The sequence below is a fragment of the Toxorhynchites rutilus genome, chromosome 2 (genome assembly GCF_029784135.1).
Source record: "Toxorhynchites rutilus septentrionalis strain SRP chromosome 2, ASM2978413v1, whole genome shotgun sequence".
Classification (NCBI taxonomy): domain Eukaryota; kingdom Metazoa; phylum Arthropoda; class Insecta; order Diptera; family Culicidae; genus Toxorhynchites; species Toxorhynchites rutilus.
In genome coordinates this window covers 189865483-189882204 of record NC_073745.1, presented here as the reverse complement: position 1 = coordinate 189882204, position 16722 = coordinate 189865483, and the positions used below count along the sequence as shown (strand labels likewise).

The 16722-nt window shown below is 37.9% G+C and overlaps 1 protein-coding gene and 1 pseudogene across 1 annotated transcript; one reads left to right on the top strand and one right to left on the bottom strand.

Moving 5' to 3' along the window:
• Positions 1-169: 169 nt before the first annotated feature.
• On the top strand, positions 170-2578 carry LOC129767246 (uncharacterized). The gene is made up of 5 exons (XM_055767941.1): positions 170-374; positions 440-950; positions 1988-2045; positions 2111-2311; positions 2370-2578. The coding sequence occupies exons 2-5, from the start codon at positions 879-881 to the stop codon at positions 2393-2395; spliced, it is 357 nt and encodes a 118-aa protein (XP_055623916.1). The 5' UTR covers positions 170-374; positions 440-878; the 3' UTR covers positions 2396-2578.
• LOC129766545 (DNA damage-binding protein 1-like) lies at positions 2375-9050 on the bottom strand (annotated as a pseudogene).
• Between the last annotated feature and the right edge of the window lie 7672 nt (positions 9051-16722).

Genomic DNA, 16722 nt, shown 5'->3' with positions numbered 1-16722 from the left:
ATATTACAGGGAAATTTGACTGAAATTCCACTGTTATTCGCTCGCTCGCGATATTTACTCAATTGACGGTATATCATGCCAATTATCATTTCTAAACTCATGAAATTTTGTTCGCAGTTGCGGAATATACACCCTTATCATAGTTTTCGAACGAATAGGATACGTACGCAAATCCCATCCTTGTTTTCGTACGAGCCATTCGTCGTATTTTCAATTTACAGTCGTACTAGATCAAGTTATTGGTGTACTACATTATCGACATCGTTGACAATCAGGAGGTGTTTACGTATCGAACGTGTTCAATTTATGATACAGAGTTATCTCAACGTTGTAGTTTTTTTTGTAGTTTTGAATATAAACGAGATATAAAGCAGGTGAGATCTCTGTAAACATGTGCAGACGATTTTTACTCTGAATAATTCAAAATTGTTGAATGCAGATAAACTTCCGCTAGAGGAACAAGATCCGGCTATTCTACATTGCAGATTGCCGGCTATCATACTATCGGGCATGCAACTCATGTGTCCGCCCTATTCGCTATACGACTAGTCAGTCCCTGTTCTGCAACCGCCGTCCGGTAGCAATAGATGACCCTATTGTGTCAAATTTCGCAGCAAGGTTCCGTCGCAATTACAAGTTCAGCAACCGAAACAACTACATAAGTGCAGATGAACAACGACACCAAGATACAGCAAACGAGGAAGAGCCAGAATGGGTGTCGGCAGGACCTACCTTTCGCCTGGACAAAATTTGTGAATTCGATGGAGATATTTCAAACAACGCCTCACCAATCGATTAGTTGACATGCTAGCACAAAATCAAGTCAACAGTAGCATGATTACTCAGCAACAAATTCTCAGTGAAAATCAACAGAAACAATGAAAAACAACGTTGAGAATGCAACTGATCCACCACAAATGCAACAACCCAACCCAACTATCCATCCCAATGTGAGCTGCAGTTCCGTACCCAATCCATAATTCAGAACGCTTTGCTCCGCAAAAAAACTGCAGGATCAACGTAAGGCGCTTTGTGATCAGAACGGTCGAATTGTTGCCGCTGCCGCTGTGATTAACAACGGCGAACCAAATGCAGCTGTGCAGCAATTCGTACAATAAATTTGTCCAAACATGCAGCGAACTCTTTTGGTTCATAGTCACACAGCTAACCGGCTGGTGACAAATATCCTAATGATACATATTTCTCTGCAAAGCCGACTGCAGGAGCCACTACCCTCCGTCACGTAAAAATTGTGCCAACAGAAACGAGGTGGTCCCATGAGCGTTAGAACTTCTTAGGAAGCATCGAATTCTACAGATCAATTCTTACATGTTACGATAGAACTGGATTCTTACAATGCATTTACCAGTGCAGAAATGGTTATCTCTTGCAGCATTCAAATTTAATGCTGTTTTGTACTATATATTACCGTTCCTCATGATCATATTTCATATGTTGTGGATGTTCTTTGTTTTTGTTCGTGCTCCCTTGGTCGAGTGGTTAGCGTCATAACTAACATGCCGGGTGTTCGGGTTCGATTCCCGTTCTGGTCGGGGGAATTTTTCGTCAAAGAAATTTCCTCCGACTTGCACACTGTGATCACGCGTATTCTAGAGCTTGCCACTCAGAATGCATTCAAGGCGTGTTATTTGGCATAGAAATCTCAACTAAGTACTAATAAAAATGACGCAAGTAATACTACGTTGAGACGGCGAAGTTCCTCTAGGAACGTTAGTGCCATTGAAGAAGAAGAAGAAGGATGTTCTTTTTCTTTTATTACTATTTATAATAACGTGCTTCGTTTCATCATTGTCATATTTTTTTGGGCAAGCGAAATCTTGATACAAATTCTCACTGCCTGATTTATGTTTTGAAAAATTGCATCGATTGATTTGTCGTTAGGTTCTCCCATCAAGTTTATTAGTATAAGACGATTGTAAATTATAGGAACGAATGTTCGTTCTTTTCTCTTTGTTATTTTTTTTAGACTGCAATCGCTAAATATTTTTTGGAAAAGCCGTTGTTTAACCTCACCACCAGCAAGCGTTAGCATCACATATATTGCCTAAAAACTGTCTCAATTATTCTCATGTGAAACTTTTACCCCTAGCTTTGCTCGAGTCTCGTATCAAGTCATCTAGAAACAGCGGCAGCCAAAGAGGAGAGCTGCAGCTGGTCGTTCTAATGTGGTTCCTCTGTCTGTTAGGTCTGCTCAGTGATGAAAGCCACGGTGGTGGAGCCATAATAGGTTCGCTTGGGGAGCAAGCACCCCGCTGCAGGATCAGCACGAGCGAAAGAAGAATTCGAATAAGTATTATGATCGCATTCGGAAGAGTTCGAAATCAACTAACCTATTCGTTCATTCGCAGGGCCAACATTTCTCCAGGTGATTTGACACTTGGTAGTGTGAAGTCGGATGGAAAGATGTGAACGCTAGGAAATATCCAACCTGATAGGCATACCACTATATTTCATTCAAATTGTAGCTCATAACATCTTTCAAGACTCCAATTACAGCACCAACACTAACATCCCCCTACGCATACCGCGTTACACCTGAATATTCTATGTTTCATATTCAAAAAGTAATAAAGTTTTGATAAAACTTTTAAATAGTTTTGAGAAATACGCCGTGCATGACTATTCGAATCAAAATAACGAGATGTTGTACGAACTTCACTGTACATTCACTGGTGTCTCTTTATTATCCAACAAACATGAAATAATTCTTCGCGAGGAATGCTGAAATTCACGAGCTTAGCTCGATCTGGTTCTATTGTCCGTCCAGCTCTATCTTAATGAGTTGAATTATTAATAAACTTTTTTAGAAAAATTTGTAATATCTCGGTTTCCCAGCATTTGTGTCAGAAAACAACTGATAGCATCGATTGAATAATATTGATCAACACTGAACATCCTAATGTATTCTTGTTAGGTCTTCTACAATATTGATTATATCATCTTCGGCCACTCCTTCTTAGTTCTATCCACGTCGATCTGCAATCCCAGTACATCGTACATTTTTCCCGACTTAAATCTAAAAAACCTTCTATAAGGTCTCCATCAATAAATTCCCCGCAACGTTCCGTTTTCATTTCGGTATGATAACTATGCCAATGCGAATAATCAATCTTGCCAACAGATTTGATAGTGTCAGTCAAACTTTCTTGTAACTTTCGAAGAAATTCATAATTCATAATCAGGTGATATTTGTGTGACCAGACCGATAACTGACCAAAATAACAAACAGCCCGTCGCGTCGTACGCTCACCAATGTTTTCCATCACGAGCGAACCGTGGTGGAATATATTCATCATATTGATAATTGAGCAACCTCTGGCATTTGCTGTCGTTCGTTGTCCGTTGTTGCGGCCCTTCAAATAAATACAAAAATTCGTATGATAAACAGAGCTACGGAAACCCTACTTATCCATCTTTTAGGCAAACAAATAGATTGTTCTGTTATCCACTCTGCTGTCATCCAATTTGGTTAATAGTCGCGAGCGATCTCCTCAAAATTACCTCCAGCGTAACAGATCGCATCAAATCACCCACCAAAATGAAGTTTCCTGTTAAAAAAAACCGATACTCTGAGGAATCCAAGTGGTTGCATTAATTTTGTTTACCCTTGGTTTTACAATATAATACCAACACGTTATTGAAATGGTTACATTCAAGTCGCAAATCCTTATCAGTCCACTCATACAATCGTACAGTTGAATTGATGCTGGCCAATACACGGCCGTTAAACTCAATGAGAGTTTAACCCTTGATTCCCTTCTCGCTAACTTGAGTGAGGGCTCCATCCTCGTAGTGATAGATGATAATCCTTCCTATTTTGGGTTCCGGTTCCGCTTGATGTATCAGTGCTGTGCCGACGATGAAATAAGTTTTCGAGTCGTTGCCCAATTTCGCCGGAATCAGTGACATAGTATACTCCGTTTGCATGAATTGATGTGCATGTAGCAACTCGAACGTATTCTGACCGATGATAAGTAGATTGTGAATTTCAACTTCTTGACCAAACTCGGCACTGCTGGCTCCTGGCTTAAGCATTGCCATGTTGCTCGAATAAGTTACATTTGTCGTCTGAGTCACGCGCTCTGTCTCGAAGGAGTCAGACCACTCGAGTCCTGAAGATCCATTCGCACCGTTATAACACCAAAACTATTGAGAAGCTTCCTGTTCCTATTTGTACCGTTCAAATGTGCAGCTTTTGAATTTCATTAATTGTACCAAGAATAACTGAATATTCGGTTCCAAGAGCCGAACTGTCCTGATACGTTCCGGCATTAAGTGAGCACATATGATTTACTTCCTTCAGGTTGACATTTGAGAAAACCGCTGCCGAATGGTTCCGAACGGCTGGAGCTTTCGTTCAAGGGTGAATGTGACAGTGCTGAGGGAGGGAAAAGAATGTTATTATTGTGAACATGTGCAATTGGCCGTTTCATACCTCTAGTGCTCCGACTTGCCTGCTTCAATTTTGATATAATAAATGTCGCATGCAGTTACACACGCAAGCTGACATGAATTTCACGCGACTACACTAATGCATTTATCATCCGGCGGATTCCATTTACATATCATCGATTTGTTGTCACATTGGATCAATCGTGTTGTTATGAAGTAACCCGAATAACTTGGTCATAGTCGACATTCGCACAGTAAAATGTCTGCGGATCACTCAGAAAACCGGAATTTCCGTTTTTCCCCGACAAAAACTGTACACAATGTAGGAATCTCAAATGAAAACAAAACCGAAGTGAAAAAATAAAAAAACATCTCTCATCGATGTCGATAAAACAGTTTACCAAACAAATATAGTACACAGAAATACGGCCGTAAATGAGGATAGCTTTTTCTTTGACGACGTATCGTATCCGACGTATCGTATCCGACGAATCAATATACGGATACGGCCGTAAATGAGAATTAGGGTGATATTCTTCGTTTACATTTAATGAAATAAACTTCAAAACCTCAAAGTAAGTTTAATGAAAAACGCTTTATAACAATGCCAATTAGAATAAACATTGAATAAGCTGTCAAACTTTGTTCAAAAGTAAATTATGAATTTTTATTTTCCTTCAATATGAAGAAGGAGACATTTTTTCGTACGATGTAAAACCTGTAAAACCATTTAAAAAAACCACCTGTCATCCCTGCTGACAATTTCATATGTTTGAGGGCCAGTTACTGCCCAGCAAACATTAAATCGTATAATTTTGCACGTGCTAAGTCTTACAAGAAATCCGAATAAATCATAATCGCATATAATATCAATCAAAGTATGTGTCGTGTATATTTGAAATAGCATAAAATGCAAAAACTTGATTTTATATACCATTATCAAATTAAGTCACAATTCGGTATAATAAACATCAATTTTATGATGTACATTGTCGTAAAATATATTTAATCCGCATCATATGCGTATATTACGCTGATGCAGTTTGTGTGTCGTATAAGCGTATAATTTAAATCGATTCAGTACTGTAGTAAATCGTGTTGCATGCTGAAGAAAATCATGAAACAGTAAATCATATTAGATCCTAATAAAGAACATATTACATCATATTGAAATGTCAATGAAATTCTGATGTACTCGAAAGTTTCAACCGCTGTTGTAAATTTCAGATAGCCGCGCGAGATAGCTGGTGGATGATAATCCAGACGACCGGAGTTCGAACCCACATCGGAGCAGTTTTCACTAAATATTAATCTGTGCCATTTTAAACATTCATATTCCACGCCCAACACAAGTCAATCAAACAATTATTATTTCTACAAACATAAATACTCATATATAAAAATGGCAATTCGTGAGGCTATAATAAACATTTCACGAAAATATTTTGCGTCATTTGTTTTTTTTCTATGTCTGTAATAAATCGTATATGAGTATGGCAAAATTGGTGCTTTGACAATTCATGAATATATTCATATTAGATCGCAATTCAATTCAACATAATCGCTATTATAGCCGGTCAAAATTGCATATTCATCCAAACAAATTCGGTAAGCATTTGCCATGTATGTATATGGCCTCCACTTTTGCATGCATATGCCAGTTAGGCGCATTATATGCCAACCAAATTTTAGGGCATATGATGTTATATATACGCTTGTTATGCGATTTAAATATGATTTAAATATGCCCTGAAGTTAATTCTTCAATAGGGTAAACAGCGCAAAAGAAGACGACTTCTTCATTCACGCTGTTTTAGCCAGGGCCCTGACCATATCAACACAAACTGAGCGTAGGTAGCATAAAGCTAGGTTCACGCGTGACCCTGAATGCATTGTTTATTGTTTGGAGTCAATATTGATGCAAATATGTTCAGCATTTGTAATGATTACCCAGCAAACATTAAATCGTATAATTTTGCACGTGCTAAGTCTTACAAGAAATCCGAATAAATCATAATCGCATATAATATCAATCAAAGTATGTATCGTGTATATTTGAAATCGTATAAAATGTAAAAACTCGATTTTATATACCATTATCAAATTAAGTCGCAATTCGGTATAATAAACATCAATTTTATGATGTATATTGTCGTAAAATATATTTAATCCGCATCATATGCGTATATTACGCTGATGCAGTTTGTGTCGTATAAGCGTATAATTTAAATCGATTCAGTACTTTAGTAAATCGTGTTGCATGCTGAAGAAAATCATGAAACAGTAAATCATTTTAGATCCTAATAAAGAACATATTACATCGTATTGAAATGTCAATGAAATGCTGATGCACTCAAAAGTTTTAACCGCTGTTGAATTAAATTTCAGATAGCCGCGCGAGATAGCTGGTGGATGATAATCCAGACGACCGGAGTTCGAACCCACATCGGAGCAGTTTTCACCAAACATCAATCTGTGGCATTTTAAACATTCATATTCCACTCCCAACACAAGTCAATCAAACAATTATTATTTCTACGAACATAAATACTCATATATAAAAATGGCGATTCGAGATGTTATAATAAACATTTCACGAAAATATTTTGCGCCACTTGTTTTTTTTTCTATGTCTGTAATAAATCGTATTTGAGTATGGCAAAAGTCGTATTTGGTGCTTTAACAATTCATGAATACCCAGCAAACATTAAATCGTATAATTTTGCACGTGCCAAGTCTTACAAGAAATCCGAATAAATCATAATCGCATATAATATCAATCAAAATATGTATCGTGTATATTTGAAATCGCATAAAATGTAAAAACTCGATTTTATATACCATTATCAAACTAAGTCGCAATTCGGTATAATAAACATCAGTTTTATGATGTACATTGTCGTAAAATATATTTAATCCGCATCATATGCGTATATTACGCTGATGCAGTTTGTGTGTCGTATAAGCGTATAATTTAAATCGATTCAGTACTGTAGTAAATCGTGTTGCATGCTGAAGAAAATCATGAAACAGTAAATCATATTAGATCCTAATAAAGAACATATTACATCATATTGAAATGTCAATGATGCACTCGAAAGTTTTAACCCCTGTTGAATTAAATTTCAGATAGCCGCGCGAGATAGCTGGTGGATGATAATCCGGTCGTCTGGACGTGAGGTTGTAATAAACATTTCACGAAAATGTTTTGCGCCATTTTTTTCTATGTCTGTAATAAATCGTATATGAGTATGGCAAAAGTCGTATTTGGTGCTTTGACAATTCATGAATATATTCATATTAGATCGCAATTCAATTCCAACACAATCGCTATTATAGCCGGTCAAAGTTGCATATTCATCCAAACAAATTCGGTAAGCATTTGCCATGTATGTATATGGCCTCCACTTTTGCATGCATATACCAGTTAGACGCATTATATGCCAACCAAATTTTAGGGCATATGATGTTATATATACGCTTGTTATGCGATTTAATGTTAGCTGGGTAGGGTTATCATCTTTCCGATTCAGCAGGACATGTCCTGATTTTGAGATCTATTTTAGGCGTCCTGATTTATTTTTCACAATCTAGCCTATGTCATGATTTTCATGAGAAATTCAATTTTGTTGCAGAATTAGAATTATTTTCAGGGTACAGTAATTTACATTTAAGGCAACATGCCGAGGCACCACTCAGTGTTGCATTGGAGGCGATTTTGATCTGTAAGGCGGCTCGCACACCGGAGCAATGAGTAACTAGCAACTATCAACATGCAATAAGCAATATTATCGCCAATGGATTTTTCCATTTATTTATTGTTGATCTCGCATACCGACGCAATACGATATCACTATCGCCTTTACAGAGCAACACATATCGCTGGCAACACAACGTGTCGGTTAAAGAGCAACTTATCGCTAATAATTTGACAAGTTTCATACATTAAGTAGATTGTTTGCATAATGTCAGGCGTTTTTATTGCTCTGGTATGCGAAGAACAACAAAATATGTTGCATGTTGCATATTGCGTATTGCAGTTTGCTAGTTGCTTATTGTTCGGTGTGCGAGCCGCCTAATTGGACATTGGCGATGAGAGTGGTACAGTGTCGACGTCTGGTGGCGACTTTCAATGTGGGGCCATAATTTGGGCCCCGAACTCGATGTTTACAAAAATGTCCAATTAGAGGTAAAAAAGTCCAATTAAACGTGTCGCATTACAGGTCTGTCCAATTAGCAAAATGTCGCATTAAATGTAAATTACTGTAAATCTGTCACTTAGAGCCTTCGCAGACTGCAGACTTTTGTCGGCCGATAGATTGGTCGGACGACTGAATCAGTATGCATATCGAGCATACGCACACTACACCGATTCAGTACCGACCGATAAAAAAGTTTGATAGGCTTCCCGGTTGTATTCAAACTATTCGGTCGATCAACTATCGCCCGTCCGTTCAATCAGTACTGGCTAGCATCGATCTACGCACACACGACGATTGTTTATTGGTCGATAGTTCAATTCACCCTCGATTCGCTCTAAATTCGCTCTCAATTTTGGCATCCAACATACGTGCCGTGCGAATAACTGAGAATGGGATGTACCAAATGCTCTCTGAATCTTTTTGATTTCCCTTCATCGTTCTCTTCTCCGTTGTCAAACACAAATTGAATACACAGTCGTTCGAGAACATTCGGCCTACAGTTGGCTAGTGTACACACTCTCGACCAACACGACTGTTTGGTTGGCTCGGTGTGCGCACTAGCAACCCACCCCGATCAAACCATCGACTGGAAAAAAGTGTGCAGTGTGCGTGGGCTCTTAATCTTGCCTCAAGGGCTCTCTTATGGGCTAAGCCCCTGTCATAAAAATCCCGACTAACGTAGTCGCAAAAACACTTCATAATCAGGCGGCTCTAGATGGGTCCTGATAATCGTCCGATTAATCGATGATTCGAGTACTTCCTACTGAAATCGATTATTAATCGAACGAATACTGTGCGATTCACATAGAACCTTACGGAAAAGAACGTCCACGTTCCGTCACCGTCTCCACCAATTCACACATGCAGTCTACACTGGAGAAATAGTTTAGTAAAAGCATCTACCAAATCTTTAGTAGCAAAAACATTGGTAAAATATACACATTTTTTTAAATATTACTAAAATTGCGTAAAAAAGATGTCAGACGCAATGAATGTTCCTACCAGGAATTCGTATATTTTACTTCATACCATTAGTAAGTTTGTTTTTATCGTCATACCTAACAACTGTGATGTGCGCACTTTGTCTTTTGTCTTTTGGAGACGAAGCGATTCGGAGGTAAGCACTTTGTTTTTATTGAATTCAATTATGTATTCATCTCCCCCGAGAATTTGTTTTCATCTTTTCGGCGGGAAAAATATCACAAGAAATTTTGATCCATATTAACATAATTGACCTAATATCATTTTTTTCTTTTTTAGTTTGCCTTAAAATTATATGCAGTTCAATCATTCATCATAAACAAATCGGAGATAAGTATTCATTTTTTTACATCATTACATCAGTCACCTCGGTCGGGAAACTATTTTCATATTCCCGCCAAGGATAAACATCAGTTATATTCTATACATTACAACACTATTGACCTTTTTCCTTGTCTTTACAGCTGGCATGATCCCAGACTCGTAATACTTGTTTACCAAAAACCATCCAAGCTATGGGATTGAAGGTAACGGCGAGTTTGTCGCTAAGATTGGAATCTTTCTTCAACACATCATCGACCGTAAAAAACTTAAGGTGAACATACATAATTTATTGCATATTTAATATCATTAACATATGTATTTCATTTCTTCATAGGGACACGAGAGAACAAAATACGGATGAAACGTGCTAATTCTACCGTCAGTCTGCTAATCAGCTAATGCAAATCAGAGCGATGCAGCAGGAAGAGGAACGGGAACTTGCTTTGGAAATGCTCATCAAATTGAGGTGGTTGAGGCTGCGATTAAAATTTGCCTCTTGTACGCAGTTGTTAGAATGATTCCAACGAGAATTATTGATGTTGTTTATAGAATAAGTTATTAGTATAATGTATTCTAAGTATGTAGAATTAAACGCAATCAAATACAATGTTTAAATTAAAAATAATTATGAAAAATTTTGTCATTATCCCTGATGATTACCTCTCACAAATATGAAGCAAAATTTTCACTGTTATTGCACCAATGTTGGACCAACAATTTGTAGTTTGTTTGACATATGCGCCTACCATTCTTTTTTTGTAACATGTACCAATGATTAGTAGGGTAGAAAATGACTAGAGAATTGGTAACATGTACCAAAAAATTCGTCATATTTACTAAATTTTCCTCTCAGTGTACGCTCGTAGCAGCACCGTCACGTCAAACGAATGAATTAAGTGCGATTCACATACAACATACACGTCACGTTCACGTCCCGTCACGTCACGATACGTCAATGATTCTACCATGCAATTCTCATGAAAACATTCACATACACCAGCAACGTAACGACTCGTCAGCATACGTTCAACGAAAACGACCGGCAGGGTTTGTAGAAAAGAATAATTGACGGAGACGGACGGCTCGTTTGGTTTTTGTCTGGGCTTTGTGTCTCGGCTTTTGTTTTGATTTGGTTGTACAGTAATTTACATCTTAATCGACATAAGGCTAATTGAACAGATCTGTGATGCAACACGTTTAATTAGACATTTTTACCTCTAGTTGGACATTTTTGTAAATTTTTGTAAACATTGAGTTCGAGATCCAAATTATGGCCCCACATTGAAAGTCGCCACCAGTCGCAAATGTCCAATTACTGGTCAAAACCGACTCCAATGCGACACTGAGTGGTGCCTCAGCATATCGCTTTATAAGTAACTTACTGTACTTTTCATGCCAACATATCTCTTAGCTCCAAATTTCGGAGTGAAAATCATTCGCGACTAGTTGAAAGAATTATTCTATTTATTATTATTGTTGCATGAGGGTCGGACTACGGGGTTTAAGCATTTAAATAATTGAATTCAATGATTCTCATTGAATTTTTCAAAATTTAGAACTGATTCTAGGCATGCTGATTTGAAAGAGGACATTGCAATTTAAAATTGTTGTAGGTGGCGACACCATGAATAAAATTAAATAAATCATTCGTTTGGCATTTGACGGGACGGTGCTGGTGGAAGCATTGACTGCATGTGTGAATTGGTGGAGACGTTGACGGAACGTAGACGTTCTTCTCCGTAACGTGCTATGTGAATCGCACATTATTCAATATTATTCATGGTGTCGCCACCTACAACAGTATTAAATGCCCTCTCTCGAATCAGCATGCCTAGAACCAGTTCTAAATTTAGAAAGATTAAATGAAAATCATTGAATTATATGATTTTAATGCTTGAACCCCGTAGTCCCCATATTCAATAATAATAATATATAGACTATTTTCCTTAGCTAGTCGCAAATGATTTTGACTCCGAAATTTGGAACTAAGAGATATGTTGGCTTAAAAAATATAACAAAAATCAAAACAAAAGCCGAGACACAAAGCCCAGACAAAACCCCAACGAACCGTCCGTCTCCGTCAATTATTGTTTTCTACAGATGCTGCCCGCCGTTTTCGTTGAACGTATGCTGACGGATCGTTACGTTACGTGAATGTTTTCATAAGAATTGCATGGTAGAATAATTGACGTAACGAGACGTGACGGGACGTGAACGTGACGTGGATGTTGTATGTGAATCGCACTTACTGCGCAACCAATAATCGAAACGTCTCAGATCGAGGCGAATCAATAATCTACGTCGATTAATGTGCGATTCACATAGAACGTTACGGAGAAGAACGTCTACGTTCCGTCAACGTCTCCACCAATTCACACATGCAGTTAATGCTTCCATCAGCACCGTCGCGTCAAATGTCAAACGAATGATTTATGTAATGTTATTCATGGTGTCGCCACCTACAACAATTTTAAATTGCAATGCCCTCTTTCAAATCAGCATGCCTAGAATCAGTTCTAAATTTTGAAAAATTCAATGAAAATCATTGAATTCAATTATTTAACTGCTTAAACCCCGTAGTCCGACCCTTATCCAACAATAATAATAAATAGAATATTTCTCTCAGCTAGTCGCGAATGATTTTCACTCCGAAATTTGGAGCTAAGAGATATGTTGGCATAAAAAGTACAGTAAGTTACTTATCAAGCGATATGCTGAGGCACTATTCAGTGTCGCATTGGAGTCGATTTTGACCAGTAATTGGACATTCGCGACTGGTGACGACTTTCAATGTGGGGCCATAATTTGGGCTCCGAACTCAATGTTTACAAAAATGTCCAATAAGAGGTAAAAATTTCCAATTAAACGTATTGCATCACAGATCTGTTCAATTAGCTTAATTTCGAATTAGATATAAATTACTGTACAACCAAATCAAAACAAAAGCCGAGACACAAAGCCCAGACAAAAACCAAACGAGCCGTCCGTCTCCGTCAATTATTCTTTTCTACAAATCCTACCGGTCGTTTTCGTTGAACGTATGCTGACGGGTCGTTACGTTGCCGGTGCATGTGAATTTTTCCATAACAAATGCATAATAGAATAATGTGCGATTCACATAGCACGTTACGGAGAAAAACGTCTACGTTCCGTCAATGTCTCCACCAATTCACACATGCAGTCAATGCTTCCACCAGCACCGTCACGTCAAATGCCAAACGAATGATTCAATTAATTTTATTCATGGTGTCGCCACCTACAACAATTTTGAATTGCAATGCACTCTTTCAAATCAGCATGCCTAAAATCAGTTTCGAATTTTGGAAAATTCAATAGGAATCATTGAATTCAATTATTTAAATGCTTAAACCCCGTAGTCCGACCCTTATTCAACAATAATAATAAATAGAATAATTCTCTCAACTAGTCGCGAATGATTTTCACTCCGAAATTTGGAGCTAAGCGATATGTTGGCATAAAAAGTACAGTAAGTTACTTATAATGCGATATGCTGAGGCACCACTCAGTGTCGTATTGGAGTCGATTTTGATCAGTAATCGGCCATTCGCGACTGTTAGCGACTTTCAATGTGGGGCCATAATTTGGGCCCCGAATTCAATATTTACAAAAATGTCCAATTAGAGGTAAAAATGTCTAATTAAACGTGTTGCATCACAGATCGGTTAAATTAGCTTAATGTCGATTTAAATGTAAATTACTGTACAACCAAATCAAAACAAAAGCCGAGACACAAAGCCCAGACAAAAACCGTCCGTCTCCGTCAATTATTCTTTTCTACAAATCCTGCCGGTCGTTTTCGTTGAACGTATGCTGACGGGTCGTTACGTTGCTGGTGTATGTGAATGTTTTCATGGGAATTTCATGGTAGAATCATTGACGTATCGTGACGTGACGGGACGTGAACGTGACGTGTATGTTGTATGTGAATCGCACTTAACTGAGGTAACGTGACGTGACGGAACGTGGACGTGACGTGGATGTTGTATGTGAATCGCACTTAATCGTTCCAAACCCAGAGAAAAAAAGTACGACCGCTGCAGTTTTATCCTGAAAATCAATCCTTATTTTTGACGTACCCCTAAACTCGTAAACGAAGCTTAATGCCGTTAATGTGCGATTCACATAGCACGTTACGGAGAAGAACGTCTACGTTCCGTCAACGTCTCCACCAATTCACACATGCAGTCAATGCTTCCACCAGCACCGTCACGTCAAATGCCAAACGAATGATTTATTTAATTTTATTCATGGTGTCGCCACCTACAACAATTTTAAATTGCAATGCCCTCTTTCAAATCAGCATGCCTAGAATCAGTTATAAATTTTGAAAAATTCAATGTGAATCATTGAATTCAATTATTTAAAAGCTTAAACCCCGTAGTCCGACCCTTATGCAATAACAATAATAAATAGAATAATTCTTTCAACTAATCGCGAATGATTTTCACTCCGAAATTTGGAGCTAAAGGCCCATTTATACGTTGCTAGTAGCTGACTTCACAATGAGTAGCTGCTGACCCGGTGAACTCGCTTGACAAATGGTTGACTCGCCTTGTCCGTTCACACAATGTGAGCTGCTGGCAAGAAACTAGATACTACGGCACGGGTTCACCATAGATGCCAGACGATTTTTCAAATGCCCATCAAATAGTCAGAAACAGCAATTAGGTCCGAATTTGTCAGATGATTGATCCGAAATCGACTTCTTTATTGGCAGTTTTCGTCTTAGGTTTTCAGTTGAATTTATCATTACACAATTTTATCGCGAAACACACGCTGACCCTGTTTACAAATACTCTGGAATATCGTTCAGATTATTGTCGATATTTTTTAGAATCTCGGAAGCATCCATAGCTAAATTAATTCCGAAAGTATGTGGTGCTACAAATGGCAGTCTAAAAGATTTCTCAAAATTTGATTTATTTCCCCTTGACAGCAGCTTCGTGTATCAATTTGTGAAATGAAAATGATAGTAGATTTGCAGGAGGAATAAATACGCCTCAAAACTAAAATAATGAAAGAAAATCTACTTTTTTAAATCGAATATGTATTCTGTTTCTTAGAACAATACTTTTTTTGCAAGTTGTGAGTGAATTCTCGCGTAACTTTTGAAAAGGTCCAATGTAACATTTTCGTCAACTCGAGAAAAACGAAGTTGAAGACCCGAACATTAATCTGCGAATTGTATTAAAGGTATCGATCTCTATCGCTACTTTCACCACTAGCAGTCAAGAATAACTCTGAAAAACCAATCGTAACTGTTGTTCCGTGATTTGAGATTAAAGTTGAAGACTAGGAGCGAAAAATGTTACATTGGACCTTTTGACTGCCCGCATTTGCACATTGGACATATTACGTTGCACGATGCGAATCTGAAACTAACTACTAAACAGCAATTCAAATATCAGCATTTCGTTCTAAAGACTTATTATTGTTGTTATCACTCGTTGAATTGCACTGAAATCGCTAACAACGCCTGTAAGAAACAAAAACCCAAAACGACCGAAGTACGACTTTGTGTTGTTTTGACTGCTTTGTTACTTCGGACGTTCCGAGCGTCGGAGGAAAGTGGCGTCCGAAGTAACAGCCGAGTGCTTAAAATACGAATCTGCACATTGGATATTTTTTGTATCGGCGATAAAAAGATGAAGAAGATAGATACATGAACGATTGTTTTTGTAATGCATTCAATGATTGAAAACTAAGAGCGTGCATCCATTAACTCGATTTGTTTACTTTTGTTACATAGGACCTTTTCAAAAGTTAAGCGAGAATTCTGAATGAAAATTGTGTCCGATAATGATTTTATATTAAGATTCCCAATAAAACTATCTCAAAAAGAAAACGTGCCCCGCCAGCGTGCAAAACAAAATAACAACGATTCCGTTTAGAAACTATGAGGGTTTTATTAGTTTTTCCAATAATTTTCAAGTCTATAAATATCTTCGCATATTTTAAAATATCTTAAAAATAGAGACATGTAAAGACAATGTAAAGATTTGGCATCCATGATTCGAGCGCTAAATTCTGTTTTTGACGTTTTGAGCGATGCGAGTGCGAGTAAATTCAAAAAACTTTGAAGTAGCTCGCACGCCGAATCACACATGACACTAACTGGCATAATGTGTTCACACGGTGTGAGTAGCTGCACTGCAGTAACTGACTAGATCGACTCGTATGCTTACTCGCACCGTCTGAACCCGGCTTTAAGGCCCATTTATACGTTGCTAGTAGCTGGCTTCACAATGAGCAGCTACTGACCCGGTGAACTCGCTTGACAAATGGTTGACTCGCCTTGTCCGTTCACACAATGTGAGCTGCTGGCAAGAAACTAGATACTACGGCACAGGTTTTCCAGAGATGCCAGGCGGTTTTTCAAATGTCCATCAAATCGTCAGAAACAGCAATCAGATCCGAATTTGTCAGATGATTGATCCGAAATCGACTTCTTTATTGGCAGTTTTCGTCTTAGATTTTCAGTTGAATTTATCATTACACAATTTTATCGCTAAACACACACTGGCCGTGTTTAAAAATACTTTGTGCTGAATTTCTTTGAACTGAAGGTACTATCCGGAAAAAGCAGAAAGAAAAAAGGATTCGGTCCAGGAATTGGATGCAAAAAAAAGGAGCAACAAATACAATATTGAAGTAACTCTACGATGATGATCCCCGAGAGTACAGAGCAGTGTTGAGAATAACACCTGAAAAAGTGAAAAAACTGTTGGATTTAATTGCTCCACAAATACAACGCAAGATACACTCATGAGGGATGCTATAC